Raw genomic sequence first — 17960 nt, forward strand, 5'->3', positions numbered from 1 at the left:
TGTTCAGTACAAGGTCAGGTTTTATTCTGGAAGCTAACCTTAAAAAGTAGTATCTTAGGATTCAATGTTAAGTGCTTTTTCAGGAATTTATAGTGCAGGTAAGCTCAAGTTTTGGGTTAACATTCCCCCCCCCACCTTCCCTACACTACAGATACAAGTGTCAGGTTGCCTCTTAAGTATAACAATCTAAAGTTAGAGCCAAATTTTGATGAGTATAAGATTACAAAAATCTGTTGCTTATGATCTTGTGGCATTATTTGTCTTAGTTTGGTAAAGACGTTTAAAAAATAAAAAAGTGATAAGCCAAAAAAGCCATGCGACTATTGGTATATTTACATTAGCATTTTATTTTGGATCAAGAATATGCTTTTGAAGCAAGTCTCCTGATCCTGCCTATTTACTGTGCTTAGCTTTACATTGCAGAGTGGTTTTGGAATATGTAAGCTAATTTCCTTTTGGATGAAACTAAAAATGTGCTCCAGGAGTGCACATAATGCTCTCCTACTGCTAATGAGTATTTAGTCTACAGGACCAGACTAGACCTAACCTGAAGTAGCCTTCCTCCCTCCCTTTCTTACCAAAACATGTGTAGTGTGAATATCATACCTTCAGCATCAACAGTTTTGCTCTATAGGCCTGATTTTTTTGTGCCATGCTACTTGCTAAGGTAGACATAGATAGTGCTCATAGTTAGTGAGTTGCCAAAGACAGAATCTTGTCTTGTGAGGCAGAAATCAACTTTCAAGAATAATTGCTACATCAGCAAGTAAATTGCCTGTTAGGAACTGCATCTGCATATCAGATAGGAAACTACAGGTGGTGGTGTTTCAAAGTCTAAAAAACAAAAAACAAACAAAGAACCACAATGAAGAAACCCTTTCATGAAACGGGGGGGGGGGGGGGGGGGGGGGGGGGGATGCTCCTTAGTCTGATGGACTCATTAGCCTTAGTTTTTGTCTAAATAAACATTTACTTCATTTCTGATGGGGAGGCTGTTCCAGTTGAGTATGTTTGGGAAGTGGATCGTAGCTTTTAAAACAAGCCCTGAATGAAATGGTCCATTTCAATAAGCTGGCAAGTAGTTCTTCCCAGAGCATTGGTTTTGGACTCAAGACCTGGGGACAGGTAATGGCAGAAATATGTAGATTTGGTGCTGATCCCCCAAACTCCTTTATTTTAAAATCCCATGTTCTCCGCGTTTAGGTAACATCTGTGTATGTGGTGAGCATCTATTTGCTTTTTCATAAAGAAAAGGTTAAAAAAAAAAAAGGCAATATATTGCCATTTGTTTAGTGGAAACTCTGATTCAGTGTTTTGGAATTTTTTTTTTTTTCAAGTGATAGGTGGAACAAATAGCCCATTAGGACTGCACTAAAAATGCTGATGAATGTCAAAGAAAAAGCTAATTGTGCTACAACTAATAGAGCAAAATGAAAAAAGTTTTACCAAGAAGCTTTTTGAGGTTGTAGTGAGCAGTTAGAATACGTTTCCTTTCTGTGTACTACAATAATTTTCTGCCATTGGAGGCAGCAAAAGATACCATTTTAGGGTCCTTTCACTGATGTAAAACCAGAATACTTCAGGTGTAATCAGTGGCATTTTTCTACATGAGTCTTCATTTAAGCAAGAATGTGGGCTACATTATTAAAGTAGTATTCTTTAAATAGCCATGTTTCTAATTTAAGGAATATCAGTATTAAAACCTTGTTTCTTTAAGTGTTTGTTAAAATTGTCCACTCCAATTCATTACAATAATATTTTTTCTTGGTGTCATAATTTATACCTTTTCTAAGCTCACTTGTTAATTATCCTGTGTTAGTGACATCTACTTCACCAATAGCAGAAGTTCCTATTCCAGCTTTTTTTGACTTAGTAGTGCTTAGCACTACACAAGAGCCAAGTTTTTCAATCCACACAGTATGTTAAGAAAATTTTTAAAGTAAAAACTGATGTTTTCTGATTCTTTGGTAGATTGTATTTCAATTAAATAGGAGAGTTTAATGTATTAATTAAAAAACAAACAAACACAAACCCACACCAAAACCAAACCCCAAACCAACAACATAGCAAGTTGCTTCAGTAATTTTGCTTTGGTGATCTGTAGCACTAGCCTTATCGATCTTCGCTGTAGTTCTGCATGAGCATGATTTTGTTATGTTTGCTGGTTTCATGAACTGCTTTCTTTAGGGTTTGTTATGATAGGCTCCCCATAAATATGACTTATGTGGAATTCTTAGAATTGCAATTTCAATGCTAATTCTTCTGCAGCAGAAGAAACTTCAACTGCCATATGAAGAGCTGCCTCAGCCTGTTGCTCTGCTGTCTTTTGTCAGTGTCACTGTTTTGGAATTGTGAAAAAATGCCTTGTCCCTTCCCACATACTCTGACATTTAAGTAGGCAGTGACTGTTCATTTAAAAAACGAATCTGTGGGGCAGGAATTTCCTGAATGATGGTACTGGAAACCAAATAACTTTTTTTTTTTTTTTTTTTTTAAATTCTGGAAAGTAGACGGATGTGAGAGCAGCAACATGATCAGGAGGAAAATTTAAGTGGGATCATTCAGGTTTTTCTCTCTCAGCAGTACATTGTATATTTAGACTCCCACCTATGTGATCAGGAATACGTGTAACCCAAATCTTTGCAGTATCTTTTCAAGGGATCTTGGTTAGTATCTTGGATATCTAGATGTATTTCTACCAGTACAGAAATTTTCTGAAAATTTATAACCATCTTTCAACTTTCTAGATTAAATTAATGAAATACTTTACTAATGGTAAAATCCCTCTGCCCCTGTACTACCTGTCTCTTTCCTCCTCCTTCCTCTGTACTAAACCTGCCTCTTTGTGGAAGATGCTTGATAGATCATTGGAAAGGAAAAGAATGGCTCCTCTTCAGGCAAGCAGTAAAGCACAAATACCAAACAACAACCCAAAACATGAATTGCTTAGCAGAAGCCCCTTCCTGTGGTTGAAGCTCTGACTTTGGAGTCATACTTCGTTAGCACCTTGAGGCATGCTGGTATCTTAGCACAGTGAATCCCCCCATTGTGTGTTACCATTTACATCATTTCACAAAGACTGGGAATAGCAGTGATCTTTCCCAAAGGCCCTCTTGTTTGAAGCAATGAAAGCTTTTTCCCCCTCGGAAAATTCAATACCCAGCAACCTCACAGTATTTGGAATAACTTCTAGCAATATTATTCTAACATTGAAAGGAAACAAAGAAGGGGCATATATTATTTTATTGGCTACCAGTGAAAAGGTTGTCTTTAAAAATATATATACCTTTTCCATATGCTTTGTGACAGACATGCAGCCTGAAGACTGGCATGTGACAAGGGGAAATCAATAAAAAATGCATAATGATATTATAAATATTTATAGAATAGCTAGATGAGTATAATATGACAGGGAGAAGCCAAGAAGGCTTTTAGAATAGCAAATGTGTGCTCTAAAATATATTGGAATTCTTCTGACTGAGTTAAAATGGGGTAAAAAGGCATTGCATGGGCTGTCAGAGACGTTCACAACAGCTTTGATTAAAGTCCTTTCTAAGCAACCATGAGAAAAGCTTTGTCAAAGAAGTGCAGCTAAATTAAAGTTGGAAAGCAGAGAAGGGAAAAAGTTTTCAGAAACGTTGAGGTTATTCACTGATGGTCCCAGTGGGACTTGTAGGGATTGTTGATTGATTTGCAACCTAGGAAAGTAAGGAAATGGTTCTCTGTTTCCAGCAGGATTAAAATGATCCAGCTTTATCCAAAGACTAGGAATTTTCCAAGTCCGCTAGAAGATTTTTTTAAACTATATTTTTGCATATAACTGGCTGTTGATGTAGCTGTGCACCTGTTAGTCTGTAAGTTATGCCTGCAAGACTGCAAGGTTTGTAAGCAGCAAATAGGAGAGCAAGTGGATAACACTGGAGATGAACAAATTTGGTTCCCTAAATGCAAGTAAAAATTTCCTATAGTCATCCTTCTGTCCTCCTGTTCTGTAGAAATTAGGCCTTACTGCGTGGCTAATGCCTCTACAAGAGGACTTACATTGTGGGACTTGGCTCCATTCATTCTCTGTGATGTAAACATCAAGAATAAGCTGGAGGTTTTGTATGGAGGAATTTATTCTTTTCTGCTTGTGCTGCAGATGGCTGAATTTGTTCAGTCTGCAAAAGCTGCAAGAAAATACATAATGAAAGAGAAAATTATACTAGAAATGGAAGAAACTATGCAAGAGACCAGCTTGTTCTGCCTCTCACAAAAGGCCAACAAAAGCTTCTTCAGTGGAGATATCCATATCGGGGAACAGGTTATTTTCACTGCTGAATTCTTGCTTACAGAATTTTCTTTCCTGTTAGTCCAAACAGAGCACAATTTCATTAATGGTTGGGTCAGGGTGCTAATTATCTTTGTGAAAAATAGATGGGCAGACAGTCGAGGAGATAAATGCTTCCTAATTTGTTAAGGGCTTTTGAAGATAAATGGCCTTGAAGTAGATTTGTTTTCAAACGAATAGCCAGTAGAGTGCTCGGAGCAGTGGCACAGTGAGCTCTCATCAGTTTTTCTCAAAGTGATGGATGTTGCATATTCTGTCCATTGACGTGGTCTTTGCCATCAGAAGTCCCAATTTATTAATAGTTTTTAGGGCAATGGTTGTAAATTATTGCAGCCCAATTTTATTACTGTTTTACATCTACCGAGGACTGAGCCCTTTGTGCAGCTTTATATTAACTCAGAGAGCACCATTAAAATATTGACATTTAGGCTCATTTTGGTAGCATTAATCATAGCATTTTATAATGCATTAATTGCAGTGGTTTGAAATGACTGGAACGTTCATTTTTCTAAAAGCAGGAGAAACAATAATTTCCATTTCTCCACTTTTTCAACCCATAACTGTGCTTAAAAAAAAAAAAAAAAACAAACCAACCCCAAGACACACAAAAAACCCCTGCTAATTGTGTGTGCTGGAGGCATCTACCTCTTTGCTTCTTTGCAACAAATGAACAAGTAAGAGCCAGCAGCTCTTACAGGCCTCACTGGAAGCTCTTGGAAGTGTCATCTCTGAAAATCAGCCTCTGAAGTTTTGGTGTGGACACCTACAGCCAGGCCTTGGCTTCAAAAACATATCTTAATATATAACAAGAGTCATCCTGATGTGCGAAAAAAGCTAAAAATATACTGTGTTTTCATATGCTGATATGGCTTAAAGGTTTAAAACAGACACAGAAATGCCTTTTGTGATTCACCAGCAGGAATAGATTTACAGCACCCGTGTCTATTTGTGTTATCGTATCAGTAAAAGAACCTGTGATGTTTGCTGGCCCTCTTCAGTGGAGGGCACCACTAGATGATTATGTTTAATATAAGGAGTTGGCAGCCTTTCTCACTTAACCATCATTAGGAGATCTGCTGCTGAGGTCCCATTTTGTGAGGCAGCTGGAAATTGGCACTTAGTTTGAATGTATTGTTTTCTGTCTTTCTCTTAGAGTTCAAGGACGAGGCAAAACTGTTCAGACTATGCAAAGAAAAAGGTTTTTCTCACTTTCCTTTGTTTACTTGGTGCTCTGACCTCTCCATTCTTTTCTAAGTAAATTTATTCCCCTATATATACATGAATTAAATAGAAGTGTGGACCATGTCAGCAAAGATGCAAGTGGAAGATGTGAGGGAAGGTATTTGAAAGCACCATGCAGAAAATAGCTGTGATAAACATGTAGACTTTTTACAAGTTATCTAGGTCTTCAGTAGTGTTTCTCTTGATACATACAAAGGAGGACAATGCTGTTATTTCTGTTTTAGGGAACTGAGGCATAGAACAGGTCAGTGGAGAAACCCCGAATCACTTGGAAGGCAAGATGCAGAATAGTGGTGTCCCAGTCTCCTCACCCTCACTTCATGCTCCTAACTGTGCATTTCATTCGTTATTTGAAAGATTGTCGCCTCCCTGCTCCCACCCCAAGATGTTCCTGCACCTTCAGGACTTTCACCACCTGTATTTTCCCCGGTAACATCATATGGCTTAAGCCACAGCTTCACCTGTAGCCTTCTGCCTCCTGCTATGCTGGATCTGCTCAAAAGCCCAAAAGACTTTCTAGTGATAGAGGTTTTCTTTTTTCAGTTGCAGTGGCTTCACATGACCAAATAATACTTCATTAACCTGATTGCCTAAGGATATCAAGCTCCAGGGGAAACTTGTATTCCTATATGATTGGCAAGATAATTAGGAAGTGAAATAATGCAAATCCCACCACAGGCAACTGTTACAAGATTTACGTATTTACTCTTTGAAACTGAAGTGTGTCATATCATAAATCCTTTTAGTTTAAGGCTTTTATATTTGTAGGTTTATTATCGACCTTCACAATGGACATATTGCTAGGGCAGGAGGCTTTAGGAGCCCAATCAAGTTGGATCAGTTCAGGTTGCTGGTAAATCCACTGAGATTTTTAGTCTGCAGTATCACCTAGATAACACAGACTAAAGTTCGCTTTTGCTTTTACTAGCTTTGATTTTAAGCTGCTTGGGCATGGCCTTTCATGCTGTATTTGTAAAGTATCTACCAGAGTGGATCTACCACAATTAGAGCTTCTACACGATATGAAAACGTAGGCACAGAAGCCACTGATGGCAGCAAGAGTTCTGCATCCACCAGGAGAGTGGAATATTGGACCTAGATTAGAGATGGCTTCATACGGAGTCAGCTACAGCCTCCCCTGTTAATAGAGGCCAGGGCGAAGCTCATATCAGTAAATGCTACATCCACGCAGCAGCAGCAAGCAGGAGATTAAATGAGAGCGCTGTCCAGGTGTGGGGTCCTGTTGAGGATGGCCTTCAGTGGGTAAAAGTCACTTACAAATTAAAAGTTTAGCAAAACCCTACCAAGTAAAAGGTGTCTAATGAAGTTCTGGCAGCTTCTCTATCTGAAAATGATCAAACCTAAGAAGCAAGGAAATTAGTGGAGTTGCTCTGAGGCAGTTGGACTAAAATTAATATGGCAAAAGCAAAATAAAAAAAGGGGAAGAAAAATCAATATTCTTGCTAATAAGAATCAACATTTATCTTACAGGAAACCTGAAGTTTTGCCTTCTGATTCTGAACCAGCCTTTCAACAAAGGTCATTTTCATTGTCTGTGGAGCAAAGGTAATAATAACTTACATACATCTTCATTTGCTTATTTGCTTAGCTGCTACCCAGCTCGTGTCTGTTGAATTGCAATGTGGCAATTTCCTCTTAACTAGAGCAACCTTCTGGTGAGCGTGTGAATCGGCAGAATATGTCCCTTGTTGCTGAATGCAGCAAATGAGCTGATTATGCAAATTCTGCATCTCTGCATTGCTTACGTCAGTGGGAACTTTATGGACTGATCTGTGTAAGACTGTAGCTTTTCAGAGGCATCTTAGGAATGATCATTGTTTTGCTGACAAAGTGTAGTAGATCAATGGTGCACTTAAGAGTCTGGAAGCGAGCATTCCTTTAAAGGTCATCAGTGAAATGTGTTAATTTTAATCAAAATAAAATGAACCATGTAGATATTATGTTGTGAAAGTGGTGGGAATTTGCGTGCATGTCAGAAATATGCAAATCAGATTTCACTACCCCTTTGTTTAATATGCACAGTGCTAATCATCATCTCTAGTATGATAGCTGCAGATTTACTGACATTTTGTGGAGATACGTAAATCTTTACAAGCTTGGAGCTATTAATTCCTCTGGTGCAGAAATGTAGTCCTTCAGAAGCTTTGTGACAAACCACAGGAACTGTCTCTAACTGGTTACAAGGCTGGGAACCTTGCAGAGAGAGTCCTCTTAACTGACTGGGGCAGATAGAGCTATTTGATTTCACCATAGGCATAAGGGCTGGCAGGGGATAGCTGTAGGGTTAAAGGGAGTTGGAGTAAGGGATGAAGTAGGCAGGATGTATTCATAGCACTTAATTCCAGTAAACCTAAATTAGGTGCCTAATTAGGCAGAGGAGTGAGAAAAGAAGGGAGAGACTTGCACAGGATGATTCAAAGCATCTGAACGAGTACTGTACCTGAAACAGGCTCTCTTTCACTTGCAATATCAGCAAGAAATGGCAGCAAGAAGTGCTCAGTGGAAGGTCTGTCAAGTGTATTTTCTAGGTGTGATTCTACATATTTTTTGATTTAAAAAGATACACTGAAAGACACATTCTGTATTAAATAACAAAGGGTAGAAGCGTAAGTATTTTGATCTTATTTCTTTGTCCGACCTTTCCTGTGTTTTGAGGGTTGAGGTTAAAAGAGACAGCAAACCAGATGTGCATAGTTACTGAATGGCAGTATTTAGTGTCTTGTAGTACCTTACATGTGTTGCTTTTATGCTGTGTTCTGTTAATCAGGCTTTTTTTGTCTGTCCTTTGGAATTTTAAGTCTTCCTCTTGCAATCAAACCTGTGCAGGGTGACCCTTGGGGCATGGAGTGCTTCTTTCTGTAACAGTAATGGGCCCTTAACTGTAGTGCTTCAGTGAAGGGTTGGGATAAGAAGCTGAATAAAATCGAGTAGACCACAGGCTGTCTTGCTTGAGATTACCTCAGTGGGTTCCTGTCCTCTGAGCATAACTGTTGAAAGTAATTACTGGTGCTGTGGATAGTTTTTCAAAGAGTCTATGAGAGTTAGGAGCAGAAGTCCTATTTAAGCTAATAAGACTTTTGCTGGTAGGTAACTTCCAGCAATAGGTGAATATTTTCTGTCTAAGTAAAATGAGAGGAAGGTTGTGACATAGTGAACCTGAAATGTTTTTCTTCAAAGCATCTCAGCTTCAGTAAACCTCAGTGAATCCAGGACAAGGTTTTGCCAATGCCTGACTGATGATCCTAGTGAACTACTGTAGGTGTCAGCAGTCTTGTGCTCCTGGATCCTACTTCTGAAGGAGTCTCTGCAGAGAGACCGTTGCAGGACTAGGAGAACCTGGAGGTTTTGGTATGTGAGCTGAAAGAAGTTCTGAAAGAATGAAACTTCCTTAGAAACAGTGCTTGATGACCAGCTGTTTATGGTTGAGATCTCATAAAGGACTGATGAGAAGGAAACAATGGGGCTGTTGATCCACAGAATATTGCCAGCTACACAAATTGGGGGGAAAAAGGGAGAGAAAAATGCAGAGGAAAAAAAAAAAGATAAAATCTTGACCGACTTCTCTAAGTTACAGCAATCTTGGGTGTTACACTGAGTACAGAATGCTGAGACATAAGTGTTATTTTCAAGTAGGTTGTGTCCTATCAAAATAACTTGTTTCATTAGCCCTGTCACTTTAGCATCAAGTAAAAATGAAGGTGTGATGTGTTATGTCCCAAGTTTAAAAAAAAAAAAACAACAAAACACATTGATAAGTGTGGCTATTCTAGGCTAAAATCATCCCAGGTGTAACTCCTCTTGACCTCAAGAAAAAGTGGCTGCAGCTAATTAGACCTTGTCTTATTACAGACTTGTATGAAATCTATTTTTACTGACATACTTTGAAAAGAACTATTTCAGTCTTTACAAGTTTGCATGAACTTCCTTCCCTGTGCTTTGTGAAGGACACTGAAATCTGATTTCTTCACTTCCAGGGGACAGCTTTTACCACTCTTACCATACAAGCTGGATAAGTGACAATAGCAAGGTAGCATAAACTAAAGACTACCATGATTTTAGTCTATTATATTCATTACTGTAGTAAACCAATGTAGAACATGTTCCCTTTTTCTTAGGTACAGTCATACAGTATTAGTGTCATCCTGAAGGCGGGATGGATGAAATGCTGGAGAAGGGATAGTTTGCAAAAGCAGGATGAAGAATAATATGGCAGAAAACACTTGTAGTTCACTGCAGGATTTATTGGGTTGGGTATAGTGGGGAGGGGACAAACCAAATGGCAAGAGAAATTGAAGAGAATAGGTCAGTAAAGGGGAAAAGGCAAGGCAAAAAGGTCTCACAGTAAGTGAAGCTGATACAAGGAGACAATATGGGAAGGTGAGGTGGATGCAGAGGGTTGGGAATAGACTATGAGTAAGCAAAAGGCAGGGAACATCAGTCAGATCCATCAAAAGTGTTTTGACTGTAGCTGTTAATGCAGCCATTTTTACCAGTGGAAGTTGTACAGCTTTCCTTGCAGTCCTTATCCTAATTGTGGAAAATATGTGGAAGAAACAGGGCCCTGCTTTTCTCAGAGCTACATGTTTTTGTGTCCAGGAGGTTCATATAAGGAAGACTGGATTCAGTGGGGCCTTACCTTAACCCTGTCACACATCCTAAATGCCTGCTTATATTTCAGCAATGTTTCTAGCTCCTGGTTTGAATCCTGTTTAACAAAAAAATTGGTCGGGAAAAAAATCCAGTTTACATTAAACTCTAAGGCTACTTTGCAAGTGGTTTCAAATGTAAATGTATCTTTAACAGAAAATGACTGAGTTGAAAGTCTGAAGCTGTCTCTATATTAAGTTTGAAAAGTATGGAGGCCCAGGTTTTAGTGGCTGAAAACAGAAGGGGCTTTCTGGAAAGTAAATGAAAGTTCCTGAGATTTTGATTCTACTCTTTAAAATTGCTTTAATCAGAAATTTAATGACTTATGCCAAGAGTTTCAGCAATGTCTAGTGATCGCAAACGCTTCTGGTTTTTTGATGTCTCCCTAGTGAAGTGCCAAGAAAGGGGCAGAATCATTGCAGTGCTAAGAAATCACCTCTGTAAAATTCTCTCAAGTTCAGGATCTGAAAATTGTTTCTTGTTTCTGAAAACATTGGCCCTACAAGCTATACTACTCAAATGATCCAGAATTGTCTTCATGTCCTTGCTTGATGGTAGCATGCTAAATGGCTGTGCATTGTAGAGTACTTTCCATTCTTACATGTTGACAATGACAGCTGTAAAGAGCAAGAAGTTATGCTCTGAAAAATAAGATTATTATTTCAAGAATCAGAGTAATATGGCAACATTCTACAGCAATCTGAAGTTCCCATCAGTGCTGTATTTCTGGGAATGGCAGGTTTGTTGTTAAATAGCATCTTTGGATTTGCTTGTGGAGAAAGACATATTACAATAGTTTTTTTCCCTTAGATTCCGTTTAACCTCTGTCTGAGTGTTCTTATATCCATGGGTTCACTTATAAATGCAGTTGCAGAATTAAAATATTGGTTAATGCAGTTCTGCTTGGCTGAAGAGGAAGACTATTACACTTGTGCTTTATGGTAAGAAAACACGTCCGCGGATATTTTTTAACTCTTACAATGGTTGTGATACATTAGCCACTGTGCCTTCCTCAAAAGGATTGTGATCTTTTTCTGCAAATAAAGACTTTCCGTGAAAGCTTTTAATCAAACAGAACATGTTGAACTACTTTAAATATTAGCTATTCATACTACAAAATGTCTTTGGCTGACTAGAATAAACTACCAACATCCTTTTGGAATGGCCTGGCTGAATCCTGACTTGTGGGATGTGTATCTAATGTTGGACAAGCAGATGGGAAGGAGACATCTATGAGACTGGGCTGCAAAAATGTCTGTCCTTCAGGAGTACTTCCCTAAATAGTCTCTTTCGTGGACCATTCTTTTCAGTGAAGGAATTTGGGGTCTAGCTATGTCTCCTTATTATGCTGCCCTACCAGCCACTTGTCTATACACATAGTACAAAGGCATTTTATGACACTTTGTAGATCATGAACATGGAGGAACTCCAGAAAGAGGAATGTTGCTCACCGTAGATATTCAGCTCTATGTTTTTGGGAGGTCTATATACTGAGATAGCAGGAAGCATACTTCTACAGCAGCAGTGTAATAACTCACATCCAAACTGTGTTAGATTGTCTTCATGTAAACAGTATTTTCTTACACTACATCTGCTGTGATTGCTTATCCATAAATTGATTTTTTTCAAGTTTCCATCTCTATCAATACCTATTTTACAACAATCAAAGTGGCTGTTGAATTTTAAATAGTATCTTGAATGTGAGGCAACTTTCCTGTCAAGGTCAGCCTACTGTTTGGTGAAAATGCTGCTAATGAATGGATTGTTAGCACCTGGAGGTGACTGAATTACAAGATATCTCCTGTTCCTCAGTAATCAAGTAAGGAAAGGTGCTAATTTGTATCATGAGTTTCAGAGTCACCTGTCTTTGAATGCCACATGTTCCCATGCATTTTATGTTCCATATGCTTTTGTCTGCAATATAGTTGGTGATTGATATTTTGAATGTCTTCTGTTGAGGTCCAAGAGCTGTGTATAAAGGTAAATAAGATATAAATACAAGTGGCGATGCAAAGCTCAGGTAAATATGCTGAGGGGAAGGTAACAGATTAGTTGCACCAGCTTGAATGTCTCAGAGCAGAGAAGAGGGTATTGTAGTTTAGTAACAGGAGGGAAATAGCCTGACTTTCCCTTGTGCCATTTTTTCTTCTCCATGATTGATACTTTTTCCTCCATTGTCTTTAGTGGTTGAACTCACCTACGCTTCTGAAATTATTGGTGTATACAGCCATTCACTTGCCCTTTTACCTGTCAGCAATGAACTTGCCTTGTTGGCATATGGTGTGCTTTTTTCTCACCTTTTATTTTCATTTCTAGCTGAACTTACTTGTAATATATCTCAAATTTGTACTAGACCCAGAATTGGCAGCTGGCATAAAACTTGAGTGAATTTAGAGCAGCTACTATTAATAAATAGGAAAATGTTCATAAAAATGGTGATTGGGATGTCGCACGGACTGGTATGCTTTATTGCACTTTCCAGCAGGCATCCAGACTAGCAGTAACTCTTAACCCTGGCCTCAGCTAAACTACTGTGTTCTCCCCTGAGTAATATTAGACTCCTGATAAGTCAACAATGAAGTTCATTTTTCCACATTTGAATCAAAACAGGAATATAATTTCTAGTTTGTATTTAGTAACTTAAATTTGCTGTTCTGTGCCACTCAATTTAGATTTAAACAACGTTTTGTTACGGTGGTGTGCCTGTTGTTGGACTGCATGCAGTGAGTTAACGTCCTTCAACTACAGGAGTCTGAGAGAAGTTATTTCAAGTGTTCTTGAGGGTACGGAATCTACAATATACTTTAGGAACAAGAAAATGTGGCCCTGATGAGGGCTGGCTAGCACCATGCTTTAAGCTTGGAAATGAAGTAGTATCTGGATCTTAGGATATGCAGTAGTTTGCACTAGCAGGGATTTTGGGAAGAGGGTTTTTCTAGACCAAGCTTTCCCCATGACTCAGTGTATAAGCTTGACCTCTACCAGATTTTCAGTGGTGAACTGGAGGTTTACATTTGTCTTCATAAAACTAAGCTTAAAACTCCAGAGATACGGTAAAATTCTCCCATTTGTGACACGTATATTGTTAGTGCCTTTCTGGTTCAGAATCAGGGCTCTTGAGAGGTAGCCTAGGTGTGTGGACATTTTGAAAAGTAGGTCTCATTGATTTCTGCAAATTTTTAGATAGTTATTGGCAAAGCTGAGAACAGAGCTGATCTTCCAGGCCTTTTGCACAGTTCAAGTTCCCTCACCATAGTAGTAGCTGGGATAGAACGAGGTCTTTAGATAAAATTTGAGACATACTAGGCTGCGTTTTCTTCTGTTGATTTTAATTCTCTGCAAATCAAGCAACAGGAAATTCTGAGATCTAAAAGGAATTTTTGTTTGTTTAATGGATATGAGATTTTGTTTGAAAAATGAAAACAATGAGTAACTAAGATCCCCCTCTGTGATGCTTTGAAAAGCTAAATCCCACAGAGCTGAAGTTCAGCTAACAGAACAATAGAGAATTACTTTGAAGTACTAGTGAAAAGCATAACAGATGATTACAGCACAAGACAAAAAATGGGAGGTTATTACAGTCCTTTTTTCTGTTGAGCTGGGATGCAAATCCTATTTGGGGACTTCTTTGTCACAAGGTGTGCTATATAGAAGCCTTTGATAGCATTGTACTATATATCTGGTTACCATGATGTTTCCCAGAGGACAGTTGAAAGAAGGAGCTTTGGAAAATATTGTCAGGAGGATGCTTTAGAGCACCCCAAGCAGAAAGGGAAGCATAACGCAATAGAAAAAAAGATGATCAATAGCTCATTTTGTTAGTGATTCAACAAGAGAAATGGTCCTGGGAATGAACTCAGGGAGCAGGGGTGAATGCTTGAGGTTAGCGTAAGACCTGTGACAGAAAAGAGCAAGTTCTTAATCCCATAAAAGGAACACTTGGATTTTCACTGCCTCAAGCTACACACTGAGAAGTGTTTAAAAAGATTGTGTCTCTGGGAGTCACTACAGGGCAAAAGTATTATTTTCATAGCTAGAGCATAGCATGAATCCACCGCTAGGGTGAAGATGTAAGGTCTTGTAAAAGATGGTTGTTATCTAGCGTTGCTGACGTTAGGGTCTTCTCACTGGCTGTGATGGCCTTTGGATCAAACCATTGTGTTATAGTCTTCCTTTTTCTCTTACTCCAGGGTTGCCTTAGGGAAGACAAACTTTTTAAAAAAAAAAAAAAAAAGCCCATACTAGTACAAACACCTCACCATTAATCTTGGTCCAGTGGTTATTTCAAATGGTGATTGCTTTTTAAAAGTGGATCTCCTCTTTTTAATTTACCTAAATCTAGTTATGTTTCCAGCCTTTGGATTTTAAGTTTTGATTACTTTATTACCATGATTGAAAATAATGAGTAACTCAGCCAGTGAACAGTTTAACTCTTCTGTAATAAGTTGAGACTATGCTAGTATTTATTGGTTAGATGGCTGATGGAGTGTGCATTCTTCACTGTATTCACTGCCTGAAGGGACATCAGTAGTTTGAGAATATAGATGTTGGATTGCTGGTTTTCTCATCTAAGTGGTTTACATCCTGTCTTGTGCTCACCCATATTATCAAGTATTAAAATTGAACTTTAAATTCATGTAAGTCAGAAAATAGCTAACTTTTCTGCTCTACTCATTATCTTTGCTTTTTTGTACAGATAGGCTGTTTTGTTAGATTTTAGCATTACATAAATGTGTTATTAAAAATAGTATGTGCATTTACATTTTGAAAACAGCATAGTGAGATTTTTTTTTAATGTGTAATTGGTTAGACAGCTTGCAACACAACATACCATATAAGTTCTAAAATTATTGAAGGACTTGTGTCAAAGACAGCTTTCTCTGTGATCCTTTCTGGTTTTGTTAACTACCTTCTATAGCATCACTACTTCTAAGCTTCTTTAACGTATTTTGATGTTATGTTATTCAAAATGTTGTCTGTGTGAGATGCATGCAGATGTGTTTTGTTTGAGTTTGGGATCATGAGTGTTGTTTATGCCTAGGCAAAGACCAGAGTTTTTCAAGAGTTAATGGAGGTCTGGGCTCCTCACTTTATGTACCTAGTTGGAGACACTAAGAGTTTGAGTAAGAAGAAAATAGTTCTTATTGATACCAAATAAACAGTTAAGCTTCATGACTTCACTGGGATCATTATTATGCTTTACATACCGGAAGTAAGTGATCAGGTACTTTGCTGGATTTGGTGTGAACTGCATCTTGTTGGGATGAGCCAAAGGAGCTATGTACGGTGTTAATTACATTATCTGAGCATGACAAATCATAAGAATGATTTGAGAATTTTCTGACTTCAGTTTGTTTGCTCTGCTATAAACACGTTAATATATAGGATGGAGCATGGATGTTCAGCTGTTGAACACCCATATTAGTTGTACAGTCCATATTAGGACTTTGGAGTATTAGTTGGGGTTTTTGTCTTCTTTATTTCTGATTGCAACAAAGATTTGCTTATGTAAATGGATGAAGCTGTGTTGACTTTGATTCAGTTTCACATATTTACACCAGCCAAAAACTTAGCACACAAAAATGGAATGAGAATGGTGGCTATTAACACCTTTTTTTCTCACAAGTTAACAATTCTTTATCTAATACACTGAGGAGACAACGGTGACATGCAGCAGCCTGACTTTGGTTTCATTGACAGTGAATCACATTGGAGCAGAAAGCAGAAATTGTCATAGGTTTCTCATTCTGGAAAATTTCATTGACCTCAGAAACAGCAGGGACAACTTAAAATTTTTAGAAGTGTTTTATTATCATCTTCCATTGTTGGAAGCTTTATGACTAGGAGCCTGATGTAGAGGCTCTTGATATCAATATTCTTTCAGTTACTTTGAATTAATTTGGCTTCATAAAATTCTTTCTTTAGACAGGGCCTGCTCCTGTTTTCACTGAAATAAAGTTCAACAGTAGCTTGGATGTCCTGGATAAGGTGTTACCACAAGAATGAATGCTGATTCAATGTAAGCTGCATTAGCACTGAAGTAATTCGGTGCTGTAGAGTATGAATATTATTCTGTTGGAATTTCTTTTGAAAATCCCAGCTCCTTTGAACTTCAAACCCTTGCTGTTTATGTTCAGAGCCCCGGGTCTGGCTCCTTGGGACTTCTGTTTCTGAGTTGTTCAGCAGGTAACTAAGTCTTTGCTTATGTCTGCTTATGCACTGCTCAACCTTCGTAATGTTACCTGCATCAAGCACTTTGCATTAGCTCCTAGCTTCCAGTAGTCCATAGTGTTAGCTTGGTGTTTGTGAGGTGTAATAAGCTATGAATAATTGATAGTTAGGTTAGACTGGATGGTAAAGTCTGGAACATCACTCTTGAAATGCGTTTCATTTGAGGAGGAACAGAGAAAGAGGGACTGATATGACTTTGCAAATCTTTGAAGAGGCCCCAAATATTTTGAAGTGAAAGAACTGGAGAGGCTCAGAGCGCATCTAGACTGTGCTATTGGGCAACATAAGTGGCCTAAGAAAGACTGCGCATTTGTAACATGCTGTCACGATGACTTAAAATTAATTTGGGGCTATGCTAATTCTGCACTTTAATAATCTTAAGATTTTTACAAAGAATTTGGAGTAAGTTATTTAGCCTGTGAAAAGATATAGTTCAGCAAAATAACACAACTCATGTTTAATACAGGGTTAAGCTGGGTAAAACTGCTTTGAAGTCCATTGAGGTACAAAGCAAAAGTGCTATAAGTGCAATATCTGGCCCAGATAATTGCAAAAGAAAGAGACTTTGATTATCTTTTGGTTTTGAATGCCCAAATTGACATCTGAAATGGGCTCTGGATTTAAGGGTACAGTGACCCTCCCTCTAAAATACATCCCAGCCTTCCCTTTTACCCACCCAGGAGTGGGAGAGAAGCTGAGCACCGAGCAACTGAGGCATGCAGTCATGCAGCACATTTTAACAGCTTGGCCTATGTTTCGTCTTAATTTAGAACCACTGAAAACACTGAATGTTTGAACAGTCCAGTTACTGTCTTGACAGGTAATCCAAGATAAAGGGAATGAGAATTATACCTTCTGTTCCTAGGAGGATAAATATTAAGTCCCTTACTCCTCAGGCAGAGCATGACTGCGAACAAACCCTTACAAAGCAGCAGTGCGGTGTACTCTCTCATCTGTAAAATCTACAAGTTGAAGAATTTTAGAAGTCAGGAGAAGAATTTTCTAGGTAGGCCTACATCACAGAAGAAATATTGAAATGATCTCTCTCCTAATTTTCATAGTTATTTTTTCCTATCCCAGTTTAAGTAAATGTTGCTCCTGTTCTTTCCAGATGATAATGAGGCGAATGATGGAATGGGTGTTAATTTCATAACGTGTGAAAAATTGTGTCCTCTGTGACAGATGTGGCATTTGAAGGAGCCTCTGTGGTCATTCAGACTTAGACATTTTCACTGCTAAAAAGATGTAAAGTAGTACAGATCTGGAACGTGATTTTTTATGAGGTTTCTAGAGAAAGTGATTAATATCAGCAAAATGTCCTCAAGAAGTCACAACATTTGGTCATTGCCAAATGAGTTGACCTAAGCGTGACATAGATCATGTGTCAACTCTGTTTAGCTGAGCTATGTAATCATTTTGACAAATGTATGCAAGGCTGTTATGTAATATCAAAAGGCGTATTTAAATTGCAGGAAAGGCTTTAGACCAT

General features: G+C 38.3%; 1 protein-coding gene across 1 annotated transcript in view; it reads left to right on the forward strand.

The window, feature by feature from the left end:
- The window catches only part of TPK1 (thiamin pyrophosphokinase 1), a 314655-nt gene that overhangs the window by 51594 nt on the left and 245101 nt on the right, over positions 1–17960 (forward strand). Inside the window, exon 2 of the mRNA XM_050891078.1 lies at positions 7064–7138. Coding sequence (XP_050747035.1) covers positions 7064–7138 — 75 coding nt within the window. The remainder of the gene's footprint in view (positions 1–7063; positions 7139–17960) is intronic.

Source organism: Gymnogyps californianus, chromosome 2, assembly GCF_018139145.2.
Source record: "Gymnogyps californianus isolate 813 chromosome 2, ASM1813914v2, whole genome shotgun sequence".
Lineage (NCBI taxonomy): Eukaryota > Metazoa > Chordata > Aves > Accipitriformes > Cathartidae > Gymnogyps > Gymnogyps californianus.